This window comes from Anguilla rostrata, chromosome 10 (assembly GCF_018555375.3).
Source record: "Anguilla rostrata isolate EN2019 chromosome 10, ASM1855537v3, whole genome shotgun sequence".
In the NCBI taxonomy this organism is placed as follows: domain Eukaryota; kingdom Metazoa; phylum Chordata; class Actinopteri; order Anguilliformes; family Anguillidae; genus Anguilla; species Anguilla rostrata.
In genome coordinates this window covers 7,712,544-7,730,806 of record NC_057942.1, presented here as the reverse complement: position 1 = coordinate 7,730,806, position 18,263 = coordinate 7,712,544, and the positions used below count along the sequence as shown (strand labels likewise).

Below are 18,263 nucleotides of genomic sequence, written 5' to 3'. Positions count from 1 at the left end.
GCAGTCAAACCAGGACGCTCGGGCGCGCGTGAGACACGAGCACCTTAATTCACACGGCTGCCAAACCCAGGCAAGGAGGCCCGGGGTGAGAATAATGTATGGAAACGCATTACATCAGGATACACGCCGCTTCTCACAGGAAGTACATCACATCACCACAACACTCGATCCTAAATGCAAGCAGAATGCTGGCACAGTGGACTTTTCATTTTATTTTCCTTTATAGATTTCCCGGTTCTTCGCCGCGGGTCAGAACCGACCCGGCGGGGAGTTTTCTGCCGGGCCGAACGTGGAGCCGCGGTACAGCCAGCGGAGCTCGCCGGGTCGGCGGTGAGAGGGGACGGGGGGACTGCGGCACGCGGCGGCGGCGCTCTGCCCTTACCGCCATTCAGCGCGGCGTCTCCTGCACAGAGGCAGGGCTTTCAGCGCCGCGCACCTTCGCCGAGCCTCATAAATCTCTCTGAGGAACAAAGCGGCAGCGGCAGAAGGCCACCTGGACAACGCGCGGGAGAAACACAGGAGACACGCGTGAGAAACGAGGTTTCTGGGAGTTTTTAGTGGTAAAACCACTTCCCCTTTCCCCAGGAGTGTGTGGGGAGAAGAGCAGGATGGTTGGGGGGAACAGGAGTGTGAGGGGAGAAGAGCAAGAAGGTCAGGGGGAACAGGCGCGTGAGGGGAAGAGCAGGATGGTTGCGGGGGAACAGGAGTGTGAGGGGATAAGGAGAGTAGGCTGGTCGGGGGGAACAGGAGTGTAAAGGGAGAAGAGCAGGATGGTCTGGGGTAGCAGCACTGTGAGGGGAGAAGAGCAGGATGGTCTGGGGGAGCAGCACTGTGAGGGGAGAAGAGCAGGATGGTCTGGGGGAGCAGCAGTGTGAGGGGAGAAGAGCAGGATGGTCTGGGGGAGCAGCAGTGTGAGGGGAGAAGAGCAGGCTGGTCTGGGGGAACAGGAGTGTGAGGGGGAAGAGCAGGCTGGTCTGGGAGAGCAGCACTGTGAGGGGAGAACAGCAGGCTGGTCGGGGGGAGCAGCAGTGTGAGGGGAGAAGAGCAGGCTGGTCGGGGGAGCAGCAGTGTGAGGGGAGAAGAGCAGGCTGTTTGGGGGTGGGGGGGCAGCACTGTGAGGGGAGAGAGAGCAGGCTGTTTGGGGAGCAGCAGTGTGAGGGGAGAACAGCAGGCCGGTCTGGGGGAGCAGCAGTGTGAGGGGAGAAGAGCAGGATGGTCTGGGGAACAGGAGTGTGAGGGGATAAGGAGAGTAGGCTGGTCTGGGGGAGCAGCAGTGTGAGGGGAGAAGAGCAGGATTGTCGGGGGGAGCAGAAGCGTGAGGGGAGAAGAGCAGGCTGTTTGGGGGGGGGGGCAGGTGGAGAGGCATTCCGCGGGGGCTGCACATAGCTGAGAGCAGGTCTGGGCAGGGAGGAGAGGGTGATTTATAGCCTTCATTTCTCTGTGAGGCAGACCGAGCCCAACGAGGGGACACCTCTGCAGCCAGGGAGGGAGGGGGCCGGACCAAACCCCCCCTCCACACCCCCCCAAACAGCCAACACCTCAATCATTCCTGCCAGTTAACCCTCCCCAACCCGGGACGCTGTTGCACTTCACTGCCCACTGAAGCTCAGCCATTTTCCTTCAGTCCGAAATGCAAACTGACTGTCTGAAGCACCCGAAAAGCCCTCCCTTCAGCCATTGGCTAACCCTGCCTCGATCTGTGGGCTCTGAAATTTGGGGGTACAGACCGGAGCCTGGTCCTGAAGAAAACGTCCTGCGCCGTAGGGCATTTATTTCATTTACTTGTTTTTTGTTAAACGGTCTCTTAACATCCCCCCTTAACCCACTTACGACAGCAATACGTGCCGTCGAGAAGCGACCGGTTGAATTTCTCAGGGCTCTGGACAGAGTAACTGTACAGAGGGGAAAAACTGCGATGCGAAACGTGAAAAGATTTGCATGCATCACGTTTTCACTTCCAATCCAGAGAGAGAGAAAGAGAGGTATGAGCGAGAGAGAAAGCGAGGGAGGGAGGCAGAGAAAAAAACAGCGTGTCTTTGGAAGCTGTGGAGTGTCCTTTTATTGAGTCGGTAAAGGTGGCGTCAGGCACAGCCAGCTCATCTTTCATACCGTTATGGTCTTAGATCACACCGGTCTCTGTCTGCCGCACACACACACACACACTCTCATGCGCACACACACGCACAGACACACACACACTCTCATGCGCGCACGCGCGCACACACACACACACTCTCATGCGCGCACACACACACACACACTCTCATGCGCGCACGCACACACACACACTCGCATGTGCACACACACGCACAGACACACACACACACACACTCATGCGTGCACGCACACACACACACTCTCATGCGCGCACGCGCACACACACACACACACTCTCATGCGCGCACGCACACACACACACTCGCATGCGCACACACACGCACAGACACACACACACACACACTCGAATGCGCACACACACGCACAGACACACACACACGCGCACAGACACTCAAACACAGGCACACAGACACATGCATGCACACACACACACAGGCACACAGACACATTCACGCACACACACACACACGTACACATAAATGGGTTTCCAGAGTGTGCTTCTAACATAATTGTTTTCAAATTTTCATAGGCTTCTCATTTCCAGTAATGACAACAGTTAGTTACCGATGGCGTTGTTGCTTTACATTGTTAATGTAAATCAATGTGATCAATATGCCTCGACATCCAAAGTGGACATCAGCAAGAGAAAGGGAGTGTGTAAGGATGGAGAGAACGAGAGAAGATGAAGGAAGGGGGGGGGGAGAGACAGCAAGAGACAGAGGGAGAGAGAAACAGAGACAGAAGCAGTCCTGCTGTTCTTGCATCTTCTCCAGGATCTTATTAACATGGGAAACCCATCTCTCCCCCAACAAACCCGACCCTGAAACACAACAACCACACTCATCACAGTACAGCAACACACACACTCTCACTAACATGCTCTCCCACACACGGTCACACACACATGCACTCTCTCACATACACACACACGCTCACACAAATACACGTGCAAATACCGACAGACACACACTCAGACAAACACATTCTCAGACATGCGTGCGCACACACAGACAAACAGACACACAATTCTTGTGTGCACGCACACAAAAAAAGATATGCAGGTGCCCGCACGCACAAACACCCACACAAACGCAGGCACGCACACAGCAGCCAAGGAGCGGAGGAAGAACAGGTGTGCGAGAAAGTCTTCTGACAGGAGAAACACAATCTTAAGCTTCCTCCGTCTCCGCATAGCAACGGAGCCTCGCCGTGCAAGCCAAGACGCGGGCTTGGGTTTCTACAGACGTCCCTGACAATGGCGTCCAGTCCACTCAGAAAATACCAATACGTCAGCCGGCCAAACAAAACCGGCCATATTTTCACCGTTCTGAAAGCGAAACGATAACACGTCCATTCAGACACACAAACATCAGAGCTGGCCTCAAAATGTTCTTACTGCAAGCGTTCCGACTTCCACTCGGAAACGAGGCCGGTATGAAAACGCGGTTCAATCGGCGGACGCGGCTAAACAGGTCCGCTCGCCCGGCGTGGAAATGAACGGGTGTCACGTTAAACGGGGCATCGCTGGGGAGCACAGCTGGGGAGCACAGCTGGGGGGCACAGCTGGGGGGCATAGCTGGGGAGCACAGCTGGGGAGCACAGCTGGGGGGCACAGCTGGGGGGCACAGCTGGGGAGCATAGCTGGGGGGCATAGCTGGGGAGCACAGCTGGGGAGCACAGCTGGGGAGCACAGCTGGGGAGCACAGCTGGGGGGCATAGCTGGGGAGCACAGCTGGGGGGCATAGCTGGGGAGCACAGCTGGGGGCATAGCTGGGGGCATAGCTGGGGGGCATAGCTGGGGGCCAGGGGGCATAGCTGGGGGCATAGCTGGGGAGCACGCTGGGCATAGCTGGGGGCATAGCTGGGGGGCATAGCTGGGGAGCACAGCTGGGGGCATAGCTGGGGGCATAGCTGGGGGCATAGCTGGGGAGCATAGCTGGGGGGCACAGCTGGGGGGCAAGCTGGGGGGCACAGCTGGGGGGCACAGCTGGGGGGCACAGTGGAGCTGGGGGGCATAGCTGGGGAGCACAGCTGGGGAGCACAGCTGGGGGGCATAGCTGGGGGGCACAGCTGGGGAGGCCGGCCGCTGAACGCACGGCATCCCAAAAGCGCGGTCTCTCCCGTCCCGGAGCACGGACGGCTGTAACCCACCCTGCGTTCCCAACCCCGCCATTCAGCGCCGCGGGGATCAATCCCAGCCTACATTCCAGCCCGACCTGGGCTAAATCCAACCACGGGGCGCGCGTGCACGCGCGTGAGGATGGCTACACGTGTGTGTGTGTGTGTGTGTGTGTGAGGATGGCTATACGTGTGTGTGTGTGTGAGGATGGCTACACGTGTGTGTGTGTGTGTGAGGATGGCTACTGTTGCGTGTGTCGACTGCTAGTGTGTGTGTGTGAGGACTGCTAGATGTGTGTGTGTGTGAGGATAGCTATACGTGTGTGCGTGCATGCTTGTGAGAGAATGGCAGGACGTGTGTGAGTGGCTGGCTAGATGCGTTAGTGCGTTAGTGTGTGTGTGTGTGTGTGTGTGTGTGTGTGTGTGTGAGTGAATGTGTGCGTGCAAGCATGCATGCAAGAATGGGTAGACGTGTGACCCCTAGATTCCATTACACACCCCGGCTACTGTTACCAGTGGGAGGACGCGCTGTGCTGCAGATGTCACATTTTCCACGCGTGTTTTGAAAGATCGCTTCTGCCCATACAGCCAGCCAGAGGCCTGACACACCTCACCCCCCCCTCAGGTACAGACACCTGTACCGGCCCACGGCCGAGGGGCAGCCAAAACCACGCCGGGGGGGCCAGCAGCCCTGGACCCAGAGCCAGAGCCAGAGCCCCAGCACCTGCAGCCCCGGGCCCTGGTGTGTGATTAGACGTAGCCATCCCGTCCCCCTAAAACCATCCCGACCTCGGCTGACGCTAGCACTAACTATGCCACCCATCTGGGCGTGAGGGCCACGGGCAGCACTGGCACGGTCCAGGATTCAATACCAGACCACAGAGCGCACCCGCACGCTAGAAGCATCGCTAAAACAGCACGGGCCCCCCAGCAGCCCCTCGGTCTCAGGGTTTTAAAGTGAAACCGAAGCGGGCAGCCGAGCCGCTCTCCAGCACCAGGACTCCAGAGCGCCGCTCCCCAGCACCGCACAGGAAGCGCCGGCAGCACAGACCCGAAACCGGCGAGGACCCACGCGGCGACGGAGAGCGCAGCACTGACACGCGGGGAGGGGGAGAGAAAGCGGGGCGCCCTGGAACATTTCCCAAAACCGTTGCCTTGGAAACAAACAGGGAAAAATGGGTACGGCCCAACAGCAAGAGAGTCTGACCCCCCCAAACACGGAGAGGAGAAGGTCGCAAGTGGGAAATGCAGTATGGAGATAAAATACATTTCCCATGAGTCGATGCGTTTACAGAGATACCACATTTTATTTCCCTCATTCTCAGATTTTGTGGAGATGATTTTATAATTCTTCTTTCGGAGCGAAACGGGAGCCGCCATCGGCGCGGGTTTGGCGGGCGCAGCCCGTTTGATTTGAGTGCCACGGAGACGCCCCCCTCCACACCTGCCGTGGCACGGACTCCGGGCGCGGCACCAGGTTCCGTCTGGGCGGGGCCCTCGGGGCTCATAAAGGTCACACGTGAGCTGGGAAAACGGCAGGAAGTGAACGCTGCGCGTGGCGAACTCGCCGTAAAGCTGACCTGATTGTCTCGCTGTCTGTACCTGCTCTGTCACCTGCAGGGAAAATAACTGCCAGGTGTGTCTGGTTTACGAGGTGCGTGATAAACGTCCTCGAGAAGCGAAACAAAACGCAGGGCAGGCAACGAGAAGCGGACGGGCAGTTGAGTCCTAAACAGGTCAGCGGTCCTGCCCAGACCATCATCCTCCTGGATGGGGCGGGGGGGAAAAATCTGATCAGACCACTCCCCCCATGCCATATAAACGGCACTGGAGACTGAACCCTTACTCCATGTAAACCATACTGGCGACTTAATCCCTTATTCCATATAAACAACACCGTTGACTAATCCCCTTCCCCATATAAACCGCACTGGGGACTAATCCCCTTCCCCCATACAAACCGCACTGGGGACTTAACCCTTACTCCATATTAGGCACACTGGAGACTTAATCCCTTACACCATATAAACCGCACTGGTGACTAAACCCCTTACACCATATAAACCGCACTGGTGACTAATCCCCTCTCCCCATATAAACCACACTGGAGACTAATCCCCTTCCCCCATGTAAACCACGCTGGAGACTAATCCCCTTCCCCCATATAAACCGCACTGGTGACTAATCCCCTTCCCCCATATAAACCACACTGGAGACTAATCCCCTCTCCCCATGTAAACCACGCTGGAGACTAATCCCCTTCCCCCATATAAACCGCACTGGTGACTAATCCCCTTCCCCCATATAAACCACACTGGAGACTAATCCCCTCTCCCCATGTAAACCACGCTGGAGACTAATCCCCTTCCCCCATATAAACCACACTGGTGACTAAACCCCTTACACCATACAAACCGCACTGGTGACTAATCCCCTCTCCCCATATAAACCACGCTGGAGACTAATCCCCTTCCCCCATGTAAACCGTGGTAGTAGAGCAGAACTGGATCTTGAGCCAGCGCATCTGGCGGTAAAAGGCGAGATGGATCTTTCACCGCCAAACGCAGACTCCCACACAAACCCCCCGGGTGCAGAGAGCCTGGCCCGGCCCTCCCCATGGAGGAGCCCATCCCAACTGCTCTGGGAGGGCGGGGGGCGGGGGGTGGAGGGTGGTGGTGGTGTCCGGAAAAGAAATGAGATGTGGTATCTATATATCCGCGACCTCTGTTTGACTCCGTCCCCCCCCCACCCGTGGCCCGGCAATGACCCCCTATTAGAGTGAGCGAGCGAGCGAGAAAGAGAGCGAGTCAGGGCTGTGTGTGAATGGAGCACAACAGCATAGTGCACACACACCTCTCTATAGCGGGGGCAGGGCTGCAACTGTGGATGGACGCAGACGCCACCCCCCCCACCACCACCCTAACCACGCTGCACCTGCGTGCATCCTGCCCACCCCCCTCCCGAAACGCTAGCCTGCCTCCATACCAGTTAAACACGCTTGTTTCATATTTTAAACGGAGCTCTTCAAAACGCATTCCACTGCATTACAGGTACAATTAGGCATTTAACTGATGCTTACACAGACTTAAACAGCTTGCAACATTATTTTAAATGCTACCATTCCTACAGCTAGATATCTTTTCAGAAGCATTTTCGTTGAAGTACCTTCGCTTATGGATAAGGCTGTGCCCCACCTGGGAATCAAACCTGCAACCACCAAGTTACAAGCATCGTCCGGCACTGTATTACACTGCCACCCAAAGCAAAGTGAGCTGCCGAAATATGTGACTACCGTTCCAAACGGTTTTTTCTTTCTTTTTCACAATGTTGTGAGTAATTTCACTGCACGCTCGGAGAGCTCTTGACCTCCCAGGAGCCGGACTCTGGAGACAGATGGTTCGAGGCGAGGCCTGTGACAAATTAAGGTCCCGGCAGCCGCGCGGAGGTTTGGGTTTCTCCCGACTGTCTCCGGCTGTAAAGAGTCTCATTCCGGAAAGGCCCGTCTGTCGAGTCTGAGCGGGCCGGCCGGCGTGCGACACGGCGGAGCGATAAACGTGTGAGAGTCCGAGAGCACGAATCCGCACGGCCATCCCCAAACAGCCCTTTCTGCAGGGCTGCCGACAGCCGAGCCTGGACAGAAGCCAGCGGAGACCGGACCGAGCATCTGAAAAGAGGGAGGCGGGAGGGTCTGGGTGCAGACGGCTCAAAGCGGGCGCGGGAAATGCATGTCGCAGGAAATGCGCATGCGTCGCAGTCATGGGCTGCACGCGGCTAAGCGGAGCCCCTGACGCTCAATATGGCGGGCTCCGGGGTTTGATTGGCAGAGGAGACGAGCGTGTGGGCGGAGCCCCCGGCAGCACAACTGTCTGCTGGATTTCGGCGAGCGGGCACGCCTATTGGCGCCGTGTCTGTGCGGGGGGGGGGGACAGTAGACAGCCCTCTTCCTGCTTCGCCTCTCTCCTCCCCCTTTCCTCTCCTTCGCGCTCTTCCCTCGTTCCCTGAAAGGGTGCTGCCATGTGCTGGGCGGGGACCGCGGGCGTCCCACGTGACTCCGCCCCCTCCCCCCCCGCCGCCCACCCCACGATTCCTATTCCTGGACTGCAGCCCTGTCGACCGGCCACAGCCTGCCCCGCTCCTCGCTCTCTCACTCTCTCGCTCGCTCTCGTGCAGCCACGGGCTTCTGTGAGAAAGGGAAACCAAAACTCCACACGCTGGTCTCCCGCTAACGCTAACTCCGCTCGGGTTCCCCCGGAGCTCCGCTCGGTAAAGAGTCGCGTGCCGTTTTTCCCGTCGGAGAGACACGAGACTGTCGACGACAACAAAGCAGGGAAGCCCTCAAAAAAGCGCCTTTTCACAGCGTTTGCTTAAAACGTACACAAAGAAAATTTACTGCTGAGACGTTTTCAAATTTCAAAGGCCACTGCTGTGAAGAAACTCCAAGGCATTTATACGCCTAAATAAAAACCTCTACCTGTACTTCGCAAGAAAATCACAAAGACTTCAGAGTTACGCGCCGACTGCTCAGTCAGACAGGGTATGAAACTCGAAGTAGAGTATTTTCAATAAACACATAATTGCATCAAATCCAGCTCCTTGTTCTCGCCGAGGCAAACAAAGGAGCATTCAATGGAGAAGGGCGACACTTTCCATTGATAGAACAACTCAAAAGAGCTCCATAAAAATTAGGCAAGCGGCATGTCTCAGCAGGACTCCGCAGAAAGCCATTTGGAAAAGACGGTTTCACGCAAAGACAGCCCAGAATAAAATCAGCCTGCACAACAGGCCACAGAATGTGCGTCACCAAAACGTACCGTTCACAAGGGTCGCTGGGAAAATAAAAACCCCTTCTACTGAGACCATGACACCGACGGTGTCATTACCTGAGGGTCGAGATCATGCTTTAGCCTTGTTTATGTCGTTTGATGCATATCTGTTGAGTGTGCTCAACATTGCTTATCTACCCGAGATGGTCTTAATCTGACCAATCACACCAAAGTTTGTGCTGCTGAGCCTTACTCCCACCGTAAAAAACTTCAATACATACAAAGTTTCCCTAGTTCCACTTTCAAAAGTGCCAAGAGTCCAGATTTCCAGCTAATGGTGTCGATCACAATTTTGCTCCTGAAACTAGCCCACGAGTGCTAACAAACCGTACAGCAGACCTGGGAGTTCCACCTGGACACTAACAGGGGGACGACTTCCTGTTTTGCAGCCTCCCGACCTGAGGAGGCGGGGCTTAGTGTGAAAAGAGCGTGCGGAGTTACAGGGTGAGGTGAGGCGGGGCGGTACAGGGTGGGGGGAGGGGTGTGCGCGGGGGGGGGTGGGGGTGTTTTTGGCCTCTTACCTTGTCCTTCTCGTGTGGCAGCAGGCGGACGGGCGGGAGGGAGTCCAGCGACATGTTGAAGGGCCCCTCGGGCTGCGGCCCCCGGCCGCTGAGGCGGTACAGGGGCCCCTGCTTGAGCAGGCGCCCGTGCGCCATGGCCCGCTTGACGGCCACGCGCAGCTGCTGGTGGAACACCACGGGCCCCATGGAGCTGCTGCCCGACAGGTAGGCCGCCACGTCCGCCTGGCACTTCAGGAAGCGCTCGATGCTCTTCAGCGTGGAGCCGCCCGGCTCGTGGAGGCCCTCCAGCGCCCGCTTGATCAGCTTGTTCCAGTCCAGGCCCGGCTTCCGGCCCGGGTGGCCCCCGCCCCCTCCTCCTCCCCCCCCGGGCCCGCCCCCGCCCCCTCCCCCGCCGCTCCGGGGCTTGGGGAAGGCCAGGCGGCCCGGGTTCTCGGGGTCCTTGTAGGAGTTGAGCCCCTTGTTGGAGACCTTGAGGATGGAGCCGTCCTTGACGCTGAGCTCCAGCTGCTGCAGCACGGTCTTGCGGTCCAGCCCGTGGGACATGGACACGGCATTGCAGATGCGCTCCTCCGAGGGCCTCTGCTTCTGCTTCTTCACCTTCTTGATGGCCTCCAGGATCCAGTTGGTGTACAGCGGGTTGGCCAGCTTCACCATGGCTGACGGTTGGCTGCTGCTGCTGCGGCGTCGGCCCGACGACACGCCCATCCAGGAAGCGTCCCGCGTCCCGCGCCCGGGTCCCGCACACGGGCCACCCGCTCCTCCTCCTCCTCCTCCTCCTCCGCCCCTCCTCCTCCTCCTGCTCTCTCTCCGCCGCCGGGCGACTATCCTTTGTCCCGGGGACGCACTAAGAGTCCCTCGCAGCCCGGCAGGAAGCAACTCACCATAGCACAGGCTCCCCCCGCCCTCCCCCCCCCAAAAAAACGCCGACCGGACCGGCCCGCCCGCGCCCCCTCTCCCAGCTGGCCGGCGGGAGGGCTCGGGAGAAGACGAAGAGCGACGGGGCTCTGCTCTCCGACCGCCGCCGCGCGCCGTGCGTGTCCCCGAAAAACCCCCCGCTGGCGGGCCTACGGGCAGGCTGCACCAGCGCTCTCCCACAATGCAAAGCGCCTGCACACAGGAGCCTCAGGCGCCAAACCGCAAACCTGCGGCTTTAGTTCCCCTTTCTTGGCGACAGGAGAAACTGTACCAAAAAAAAATATATTTTTTTTTTAGGCCCGATGTATTTTAGTGCTGACTGCGAAACGCGGTTTCGGAACCCTCGTCTCCGCTGGGGGAGTTTAGGGAGGGGCCGCAGTCGGGTGGAAGAAGTCGATTCTGGAAAGTTCTTGTGCAGGTTCCCGTGGAGGAAGTTGACGGAAGCGAGTTCTCTCGGCGCTGCGCTGGGTTGCTCCGGTTCTCCTCCTCCTCTGCCTCCTCATCCACCTGTCTCTCTCTCTCTCTCTCTCCCTTCTTTTTTCTCTCCTCTCTTGGCTGCTGTGGAACAGATATCTCACCCCAGGGAGCAGCGTGGGCTGACCACCTTCATGCCGACTGCGTTTCAGCAGCACGCGTACCCTGCAGAAACACAGCAAGCACATACCGCGGTCAGTACTGCGCGCAAACATGCACGCACACTAACACAGACAAAGACAGACAAAGCACACAGACACGCCGTGAGGCCAGTAACGCGTGCATGCATACGCATACACAGACACACAGACCGTTGGGTTAGTAAGGTGTGAACGCACATGCACACAGTCACAGACATAGACCACAGGGTTAGTCTCACACACACACACACACACACACACAGGTCTGTAACTCTGCTCATCTCTGGCTGACGTAGTGCTTGCCTACCATGGGAAACACACTTCTGCAAGTCACTTCAGAGACTGCCAAAACAACCGCATTGCAAAGTGTAAATGCAGAGTAAACTCAAGTTACTTATTCAACACAGGAGCTGTCCATCCCTCCACACAGCAGGGTCAGGTTCACCGGACTCAAGTCACACGCCCACAGCCTGCCGCTAGGACCCCACAGTCCCACAAATGGGAACACTCCGGAAAAATCAACAATTTAACTCACATGCTGAACGTGGTCCTACTCATCCGTTTGGTAACAGGGCGACAAGCAACCAGAAATGAACAGCAGTAATGACATAAATTACTATATTTTTTAAAAAACCAATACCGTCTGCAACTTAGGGAAATTATGTGCTACGTTGAAGATCTGCATGCAAATCTACAGGTTACACCGTCCCAAACATGCAGTAAATGCCCCCTACAGAACAAAAAAACGCGGCACGCTCATTACACGGGACCCAGCAAAGGGACACTGGAGCAGCACCCGTGCAGGAGCCGCTTGCGGAAGCAATCAATCCGGAAGCACGGCGGACACAGACCCCGCTGCATCACCTGGAGCAAGCGTGGTTCACCGCACGTGCCCGGACACCATCGTCCTACCACCCCATGGCAGGTTCACGGTCAGCTCACATTACTGCCCATGCCCGGCTCCTGTCTGCAAAGAGGGCGCTTTTTCTGACCGGTGGGTTGTGCTCGCCCTAACCAAGTTCGTTCCCCTACCCGTCTGTTCTGCATGCCACACCTGCCCTGCTCATTCACTTCAAAGGAGCACCTTCAGCAGGTTTGTGCAGGTAACTAGGAGACCCTGAACTACATTTCCCAGACTCCCCAGTGGACATAACTTCTTAGAAAGCGTCAATTTAACAAAACACGGTACCAGACAACTATGAATTGCTCAAACTAAAACAGTTTCATGTAAAGGCAACAGATTTTTTAAAAAGCAACACATACACACAAACACACATGGCAAATGTTTTGTGTACTTAATCGCAATTTGTGAGGTCACTTCCAATAAAATTGCTACAACCCTACCGGCTGACAGCAAACCTAAATGCGTCCGCTTTCAAAACCTGGACAGCAGCCCTATGAAGTTCCAGCGGCGTTTTTAAATCTGTCACAAATCAAAACAGTAAAAGCCCACGTATTTTTCTGTTTGTAGTAGGGAAATGGGAACCGATTAATGACTAACCAGCAGAGCATGGCTCACTTGTACTTTCAATTTCAACTTACTGGTCATCAAAACAATATTGAGCTGCAAAATAATAGTTTTTTTTAAAAAACACTAGACAAGATCAAGGAAACAAACCTTCTCAAAATCTACAGCTGCACGTCTGAACATTGTTCACAACGGTAATCTCTAGCCCGTGCACAGCTAGTCGTGTGGCTATATTTACAAACCCGCTTGTTTTTTGGGCTTTGGGCTGCAAGTGCAATATTTCTGTGACTTTACAAAATAACACAGCTGTCTATGACAATCACATGCATAATCGAAAACACAAACACAACAAAATCGTGATTTCTTAAATCTGTTTTCATCGTCCTCTACCGGGACGATGGGTCTACCATGCACATACACGCACACATACACACTGTTTACATATTGCCAGCTAGCTAATGTTACACTTCTAGTCAGATAGCAGGCTACTAACCTTTCGAAACAAGATTCAACCCATGCGAATTAGCTATCAAAAATAGAGGGAAACGTGCAGCACATGATCGGAGAAATACTACCTCGATCCAATCAACAATGACGTGATTCCAACAACGCCCGAGGTTTCAAACAATAACAGGCAACCCTCGCACGGGCAGTTTTCCATTTAGCTTAGCTCGCTACCCACTGAGAGATCGCGGTTGCACGGCCTACAAAGACACAATGTACTGGTGGCCACTGAAGGTGTCTGCCAGTTCCAGAAAAATACGGATTTCTTCTAAACTAGCGGCGGACGATATGGTGGTTCGGCCTCGGTCTAAGCCTCGGTTATGAGTACAAAACCTGCCCGCTTGTCGCGTCCCAGCACACGGCTGGCTAACTCCCCCCTCCTCCTTCCACTTCCTTCCTCCCTATATCACCCACCCTCCCACGTAGCGCCTGCGGTGCGGTGAAGACAAGGCCGTTGGAGCGAAGTAGGCCTCGGCTCACTCGCGCCCCCCTCTCCACCACCGCCACAACCACCACCGCCAACCCCCCCGCGCCCCCCCTCACTCTCTTCATCTCTCCGTACCCCTTTCCCTCTACCTCTCGCGGTTCCCAGAAAGCCAGGACGGGTCCAGCTAAGGTTTGTAAAGGGTAGGGTCGGAAACCCCCCGAGAAATATGCCCCCCATCCCTCGCTACTCACCGGAATTTCGAGTCGAGTTGCCGGGGAGGATGTGCCAAAAATCATTCGAAACAGAGACAACAACAAGACCAAAAATGCAGCCAGAGACCAGAGGCTCCAAAGCTGACGCCATCTTTGAGTGAAACAGGAGCTCGGCTGGTGGGGGAGGGGGAAGCAGCTCGGGCCAAGGGAGCGTCTGCATCGTACAATCCGTGCACACAGTGGAGAGGCCAGGAGAGAGGTAGCGAGGGGCGGGTGTGGATAAGGAGGCTGTAACTGTGAAGGGTGAATATCTGTTGTACACATGAAATGGAAGAAAAGGACAGATGGTGAAGCGGAAAAAAGGATAGGTGTCTCGCTTTCTCTGGTGTGCACGCACACAGCGATACGGGGACGTTAGGGACCGTCTGAATTTTTCCTGCAGCTGGCGACGTGGTAAGAAAAAAAATCAAAGCAACGGATTGTGGTTTTAATGTTAGAGGGTATTTAAAGATCAAAGGGAGCCCCCTCCATTCCTTCTGTTTGGATCGACATTGCATCGCAGACATCCCTCTTTTTGTTAGAGCTAGCGAGTGAACTGATGCCTCCTTTAAACAAATAGCCCGCTTGCTCAGTAAACAAGCTTGCTAACTGGAGTGTTTATTAAAGTGAGCTCCCCCGCACACATTTAAGGTCGGTTTGTTCCATTCAGACGGATGATAATGTGCAATACCTGCTGTTAAGCGTTGCTCGAGAAATCAACTGCAATGAGTAACAGCGCGATTGCATGCGGTACAAGGTTGTGGTGGGGGGGGTTGGTGGACAGGTGAATGTACACACACACGTCCTTTCCCGCCCGTATTCCGCATTTCACAGGCGTGCCTCTCAGGCATTAGCTATCTGAAGTGATAAGATTAAACTAATTAGATAACTGCTCCACATGCTATGAGGTCAGGGAAGTGTCTGAAACGCTCTTTAATCTGGTGCGTGCGTTATCTGAGTAAATATATAATCAATGTTTACATATACCAAGTTCATTAAATAGCCTACATTTTGAATGAGGTATAGGCTACTATCAATTTGATATTTTATTTCCACTCAGAACATTATACCAGAATGCATTTTTCTTGCTGATGTAGCGAAGGTCAAAGTATATAAATAAATATAATGCATTATTATATAATAGTGTTATATATTACTATATAATATGCATAGTACAAATTTAACAATCACTATGGACACATACAATTAAGTGTTTTTTATGTTAATAAAGCTATCTTTGTGTTAACAAAGCAACAAATAAACCATTTAAATAGGCTACATGAATAATCATGAATACAATGTATTATATTCTAAGGATTTTGGAAATAAAGCATAATTTGTTCTTGATTATATAAATTGGTGTATAAGTGTTACTGCATGTTACTTGCTTTTGTTTCAAATACTTAATACACGCCACTTGTAGTGACTGATTTTCTCTGTTGATAGCACTCTTTGCATGACAATGGTTAATGATTTAATAAAATTCATAAGACTATATTCTTTGTGTGCTTCCAGAACCGTCTGTCACTTCACTACCCGTTAATAATACCAATACTACTCTAGAGAAAAGCTCTGAGTGCAACCACAAAAACAAAGTATTGAAGGGTTGTCTGAATGAATGGGAGATCATCTATTAGGCTCTGATTTGTATCACACACACAACTTACGTGTTGTAATTAAGAGAACTGCATCAATGCACAGAGAGCTAATTTGAATGCATACCACTTCCTACAGTTGTTAAGTTTCATAACTACACATTTCAATGCATTCTAAAAATAAAAGTATGACATTAGTGGAAAATGCTTAGTCCACACCAGGATATCCCTCTGGCCATCCAGGAAAACATCCGTATGTGTGGTTTTGTTGCTACAACCAAATTCCTAGTTAATTAGGTTAATTGAGCTTTTTATTTGAGTAAAAAAGAAAAAAAAATTAATAATGAAGCAGAGGACCCAAAGCTCTAGGGAAAAGACTGTTACTGTATCACATTTCAATTTCATGCAGACTCACACATTTGCTATTTAATTCATTGGATGCTAGTGTAGTGCCTGCAACAACTTAGCTCAGAAATGACCAGGTTCTCTTAATGGCGGGTCAGTGAAGGACGATTGCTGGTCAGTGGCACCTACATAGTAACCAGCAAAAAGGAAATGGGTTTGAAGGCATCGTTAAACGGACCGTAAAAGCAGAATTGTGCACTAAACAGTAATAATTACTTTGTCATTTGGTTAATTGCAGTTAGTTTTTTTAAAATTGTATTAGCATTATCGCCTTTGTGGTATCCATCTTTGTGCTTCACAAATGTGCACTATAATGTCATATCAAGGTAATCTCGGTCATGATGGTGTACTGAATAAGTGAGTGATTGCAGTCAATCAGTTCAATGTTGCAGAGGGACAAATTGTGCACAGTTCCTGTTGGGGGGTTGGGAAGAGGGGAGAGGTTTTTGTTGAGTGCTGTGCAGATAGCTTGGTCCGCTACGGCTGCTTTTGTCCGTGTGAACCAGGGAGCTTCCTGCTGTGACTGGCACACCGCCAAGCCCCAAAACCCCAACCCCACCGCTAGCTCTCTCTCCCTCTCTCTCTCTCTCACACACACCCATCCTGGAATGGGCTGAAACACACAACGGAAATTTCCAGGCCTGTCCAGCTTAGGCTGAAACCCCCCACCCCCACAACCACCTCCCCTCCCCAAAACACCCCCACCCTCACCCATCCCCCATTCCCTTCCCCTCCTCAATCCAACAGGGACAGACAGCAGCTGGAAGGTGAAGTGCGTTCGGCCTGCAGGAGACAAAAAGCCTGGGGCTCGCCTGGACACTGACCCTCACAGCCTGAGGTTTGGGCCAGCTCTTATCACAGCTGAAGTGCAGAGAGTACCACCTTTCTCCACCCACCCACATATGTACAATCCCCCCACAAAAATAAGTGCCCTTCAATCAAGTTCTTACCAAGTCTTTTGTTAACATGGCTCTTAAAAAAAAAAAAAAAAGATTACATAATCCTTATACAGAAGTGCCTACAAGTGCACTCTTGAACAAACGTCTCACTGAAACACAGGAAGGATTGAGTAATAGGAAACTGATTGTTTATTTTTGTATCCTGTTACCTTAAAAGAACTCATAAATATATTTTCAATCCATAAGCAGGCAATTGGAATTATAAAAGAAATGTAACAAAAACTAGCAGTTCCTGGTTGCTTTAAGGTCCTAAGGTCTTTGTTGATAAGGTGAGGAGTGGTTTTACGCAGGCTTCAGTAACAATGACAATGGCCTACTTCCTTAACATGATAGTCTCCACAATTTTTTTAGCACACCTACTTTCTCTGTGAAAGCGAACAAGCTCATATTCCTCTTCTCAGTGACCACATGGTATCAAACTCACTTGGCTCACACTAATCCCATAAAATGCCCAATTACAATGTACTACTTTTTTTTTTATCACACAGGCAAGATACTTTTTTTGGCATCTGTAAGACCAAATCCAGCCAGTGGATTTTATTTTGCCTTAACGGTCTCTCTTCCACGTGTGGAAACTATTGTCAGTTGGTCACTACCCACTGCAGGCATGCATCTCTGAGACGGGGCTAAACCACGTAGCAGAGGTTCCGCATTAATGCAGATTGTTCACGTTGAAGTGCAGAGAGGTCGTGGCGTTCGAAAAGTTCAAGAGGACACCGGAGCACCGTTACGCTACAGTTCATCCGTAGTGCAACAGCCATGCTTTACCCTCAGGTCACCCCCTCACCCCCCTCCCCCTCCCCACTCCTTGTCCAGTCAGGTTGTGAACTCTGCTCACCCTGTCCTTTGCGGAGTCGAGCTGTGGCCTCCTTTGGCCTCTGCGAAGCTGAGAGCGAGGCGTGAAGTGTGTCTGGAGAAAGTTCCGGAACAGAAGCGGCGACTTTCCGCGCGGAAAGGGCCGGAATGGAAGCGTTTGCCAGGTGGGGTGCACCTGAGGTGACACGGCCGGCTGGACCCCCCTTTCTGCGTGCCACGGGGGCAGCCCGGAGGGTGCGTGTCCTCCGCAGCTCAAGCAGGCACCAGCTGGTCACTCCTCACTCCCTCCACCTCCTTCTGGGTCACTACCCCCCCCAACCCCCCCAAACCACAAATGTTTTTCTTTCCAATGACTTAACGTCGCACCCCCCATTCCTCAAACAGCTCTCTGTTCAAGGTGCCGTCTTGTAATGGTCAGGTTCTTCTTTAAAACGAGGTCTTTAATCTCCCTCTGCTCTTAAAAAATGCTTTTCTCCACGAATTTGTAACACCCAATGGCATACAGGCTCGCTCATGCTGCAATCTGTGCGAATGATGCGCGAGAGTGTGGACGAGCACGCGCTCTCCTCTGAAGCATGACGTCGCCGGCTGCTTCTTTCCATACTGCAGCTTTGCTTGCACAAACACGAGTTGGTGACAGGCACACCAAGAGCCAGACCGCAGACGCCCGCTCGACCAACAGGGGTCGCTAGAGAGGGCGACACAACCACTGGCTACGCGTCGCCTTGC

The 18,263-nt window shown here is 53.4% G+C and overlaps 1 protein-coding gene across 2 annotated transcripts in view; it reads right to left on the bottom strand.

The window, feature by feature from the left end:
* kat6a (K(lysine) acetyltransferase 6A) overlaps nt 1-14,287 on the bottom strand; it is a 39,571-nt gene extending 25,284 nt beyond the window's left edge. The window contains exons 1-2 of one of the 2 annotated variants that reach the window (XM_064353763.1): nt 13,760-14,287; nt 9,581-11,134 (exon numbers count right to left, since the gene is read on the bottom strand). In XM_064353763.1, coding sequence (XP_064209833.1) covers nt 9,581-10,285 — 705 coding nt within the window. In that variant the 5' untranslated portion in view covers nt 10,286-11,134; nt 13,760-14,287. Of the gene's footprint in view, nt 1-9,580; nt 11,135-13,152; nt 13,455-13,759 lie in introns of those variants that run through there. The other variant, XM_064353764.1, reaches the window with a different exon arrangement.
* Between the last annotated feature and the right edge of the window lie 3,976 nt (nt 14,288-18,263).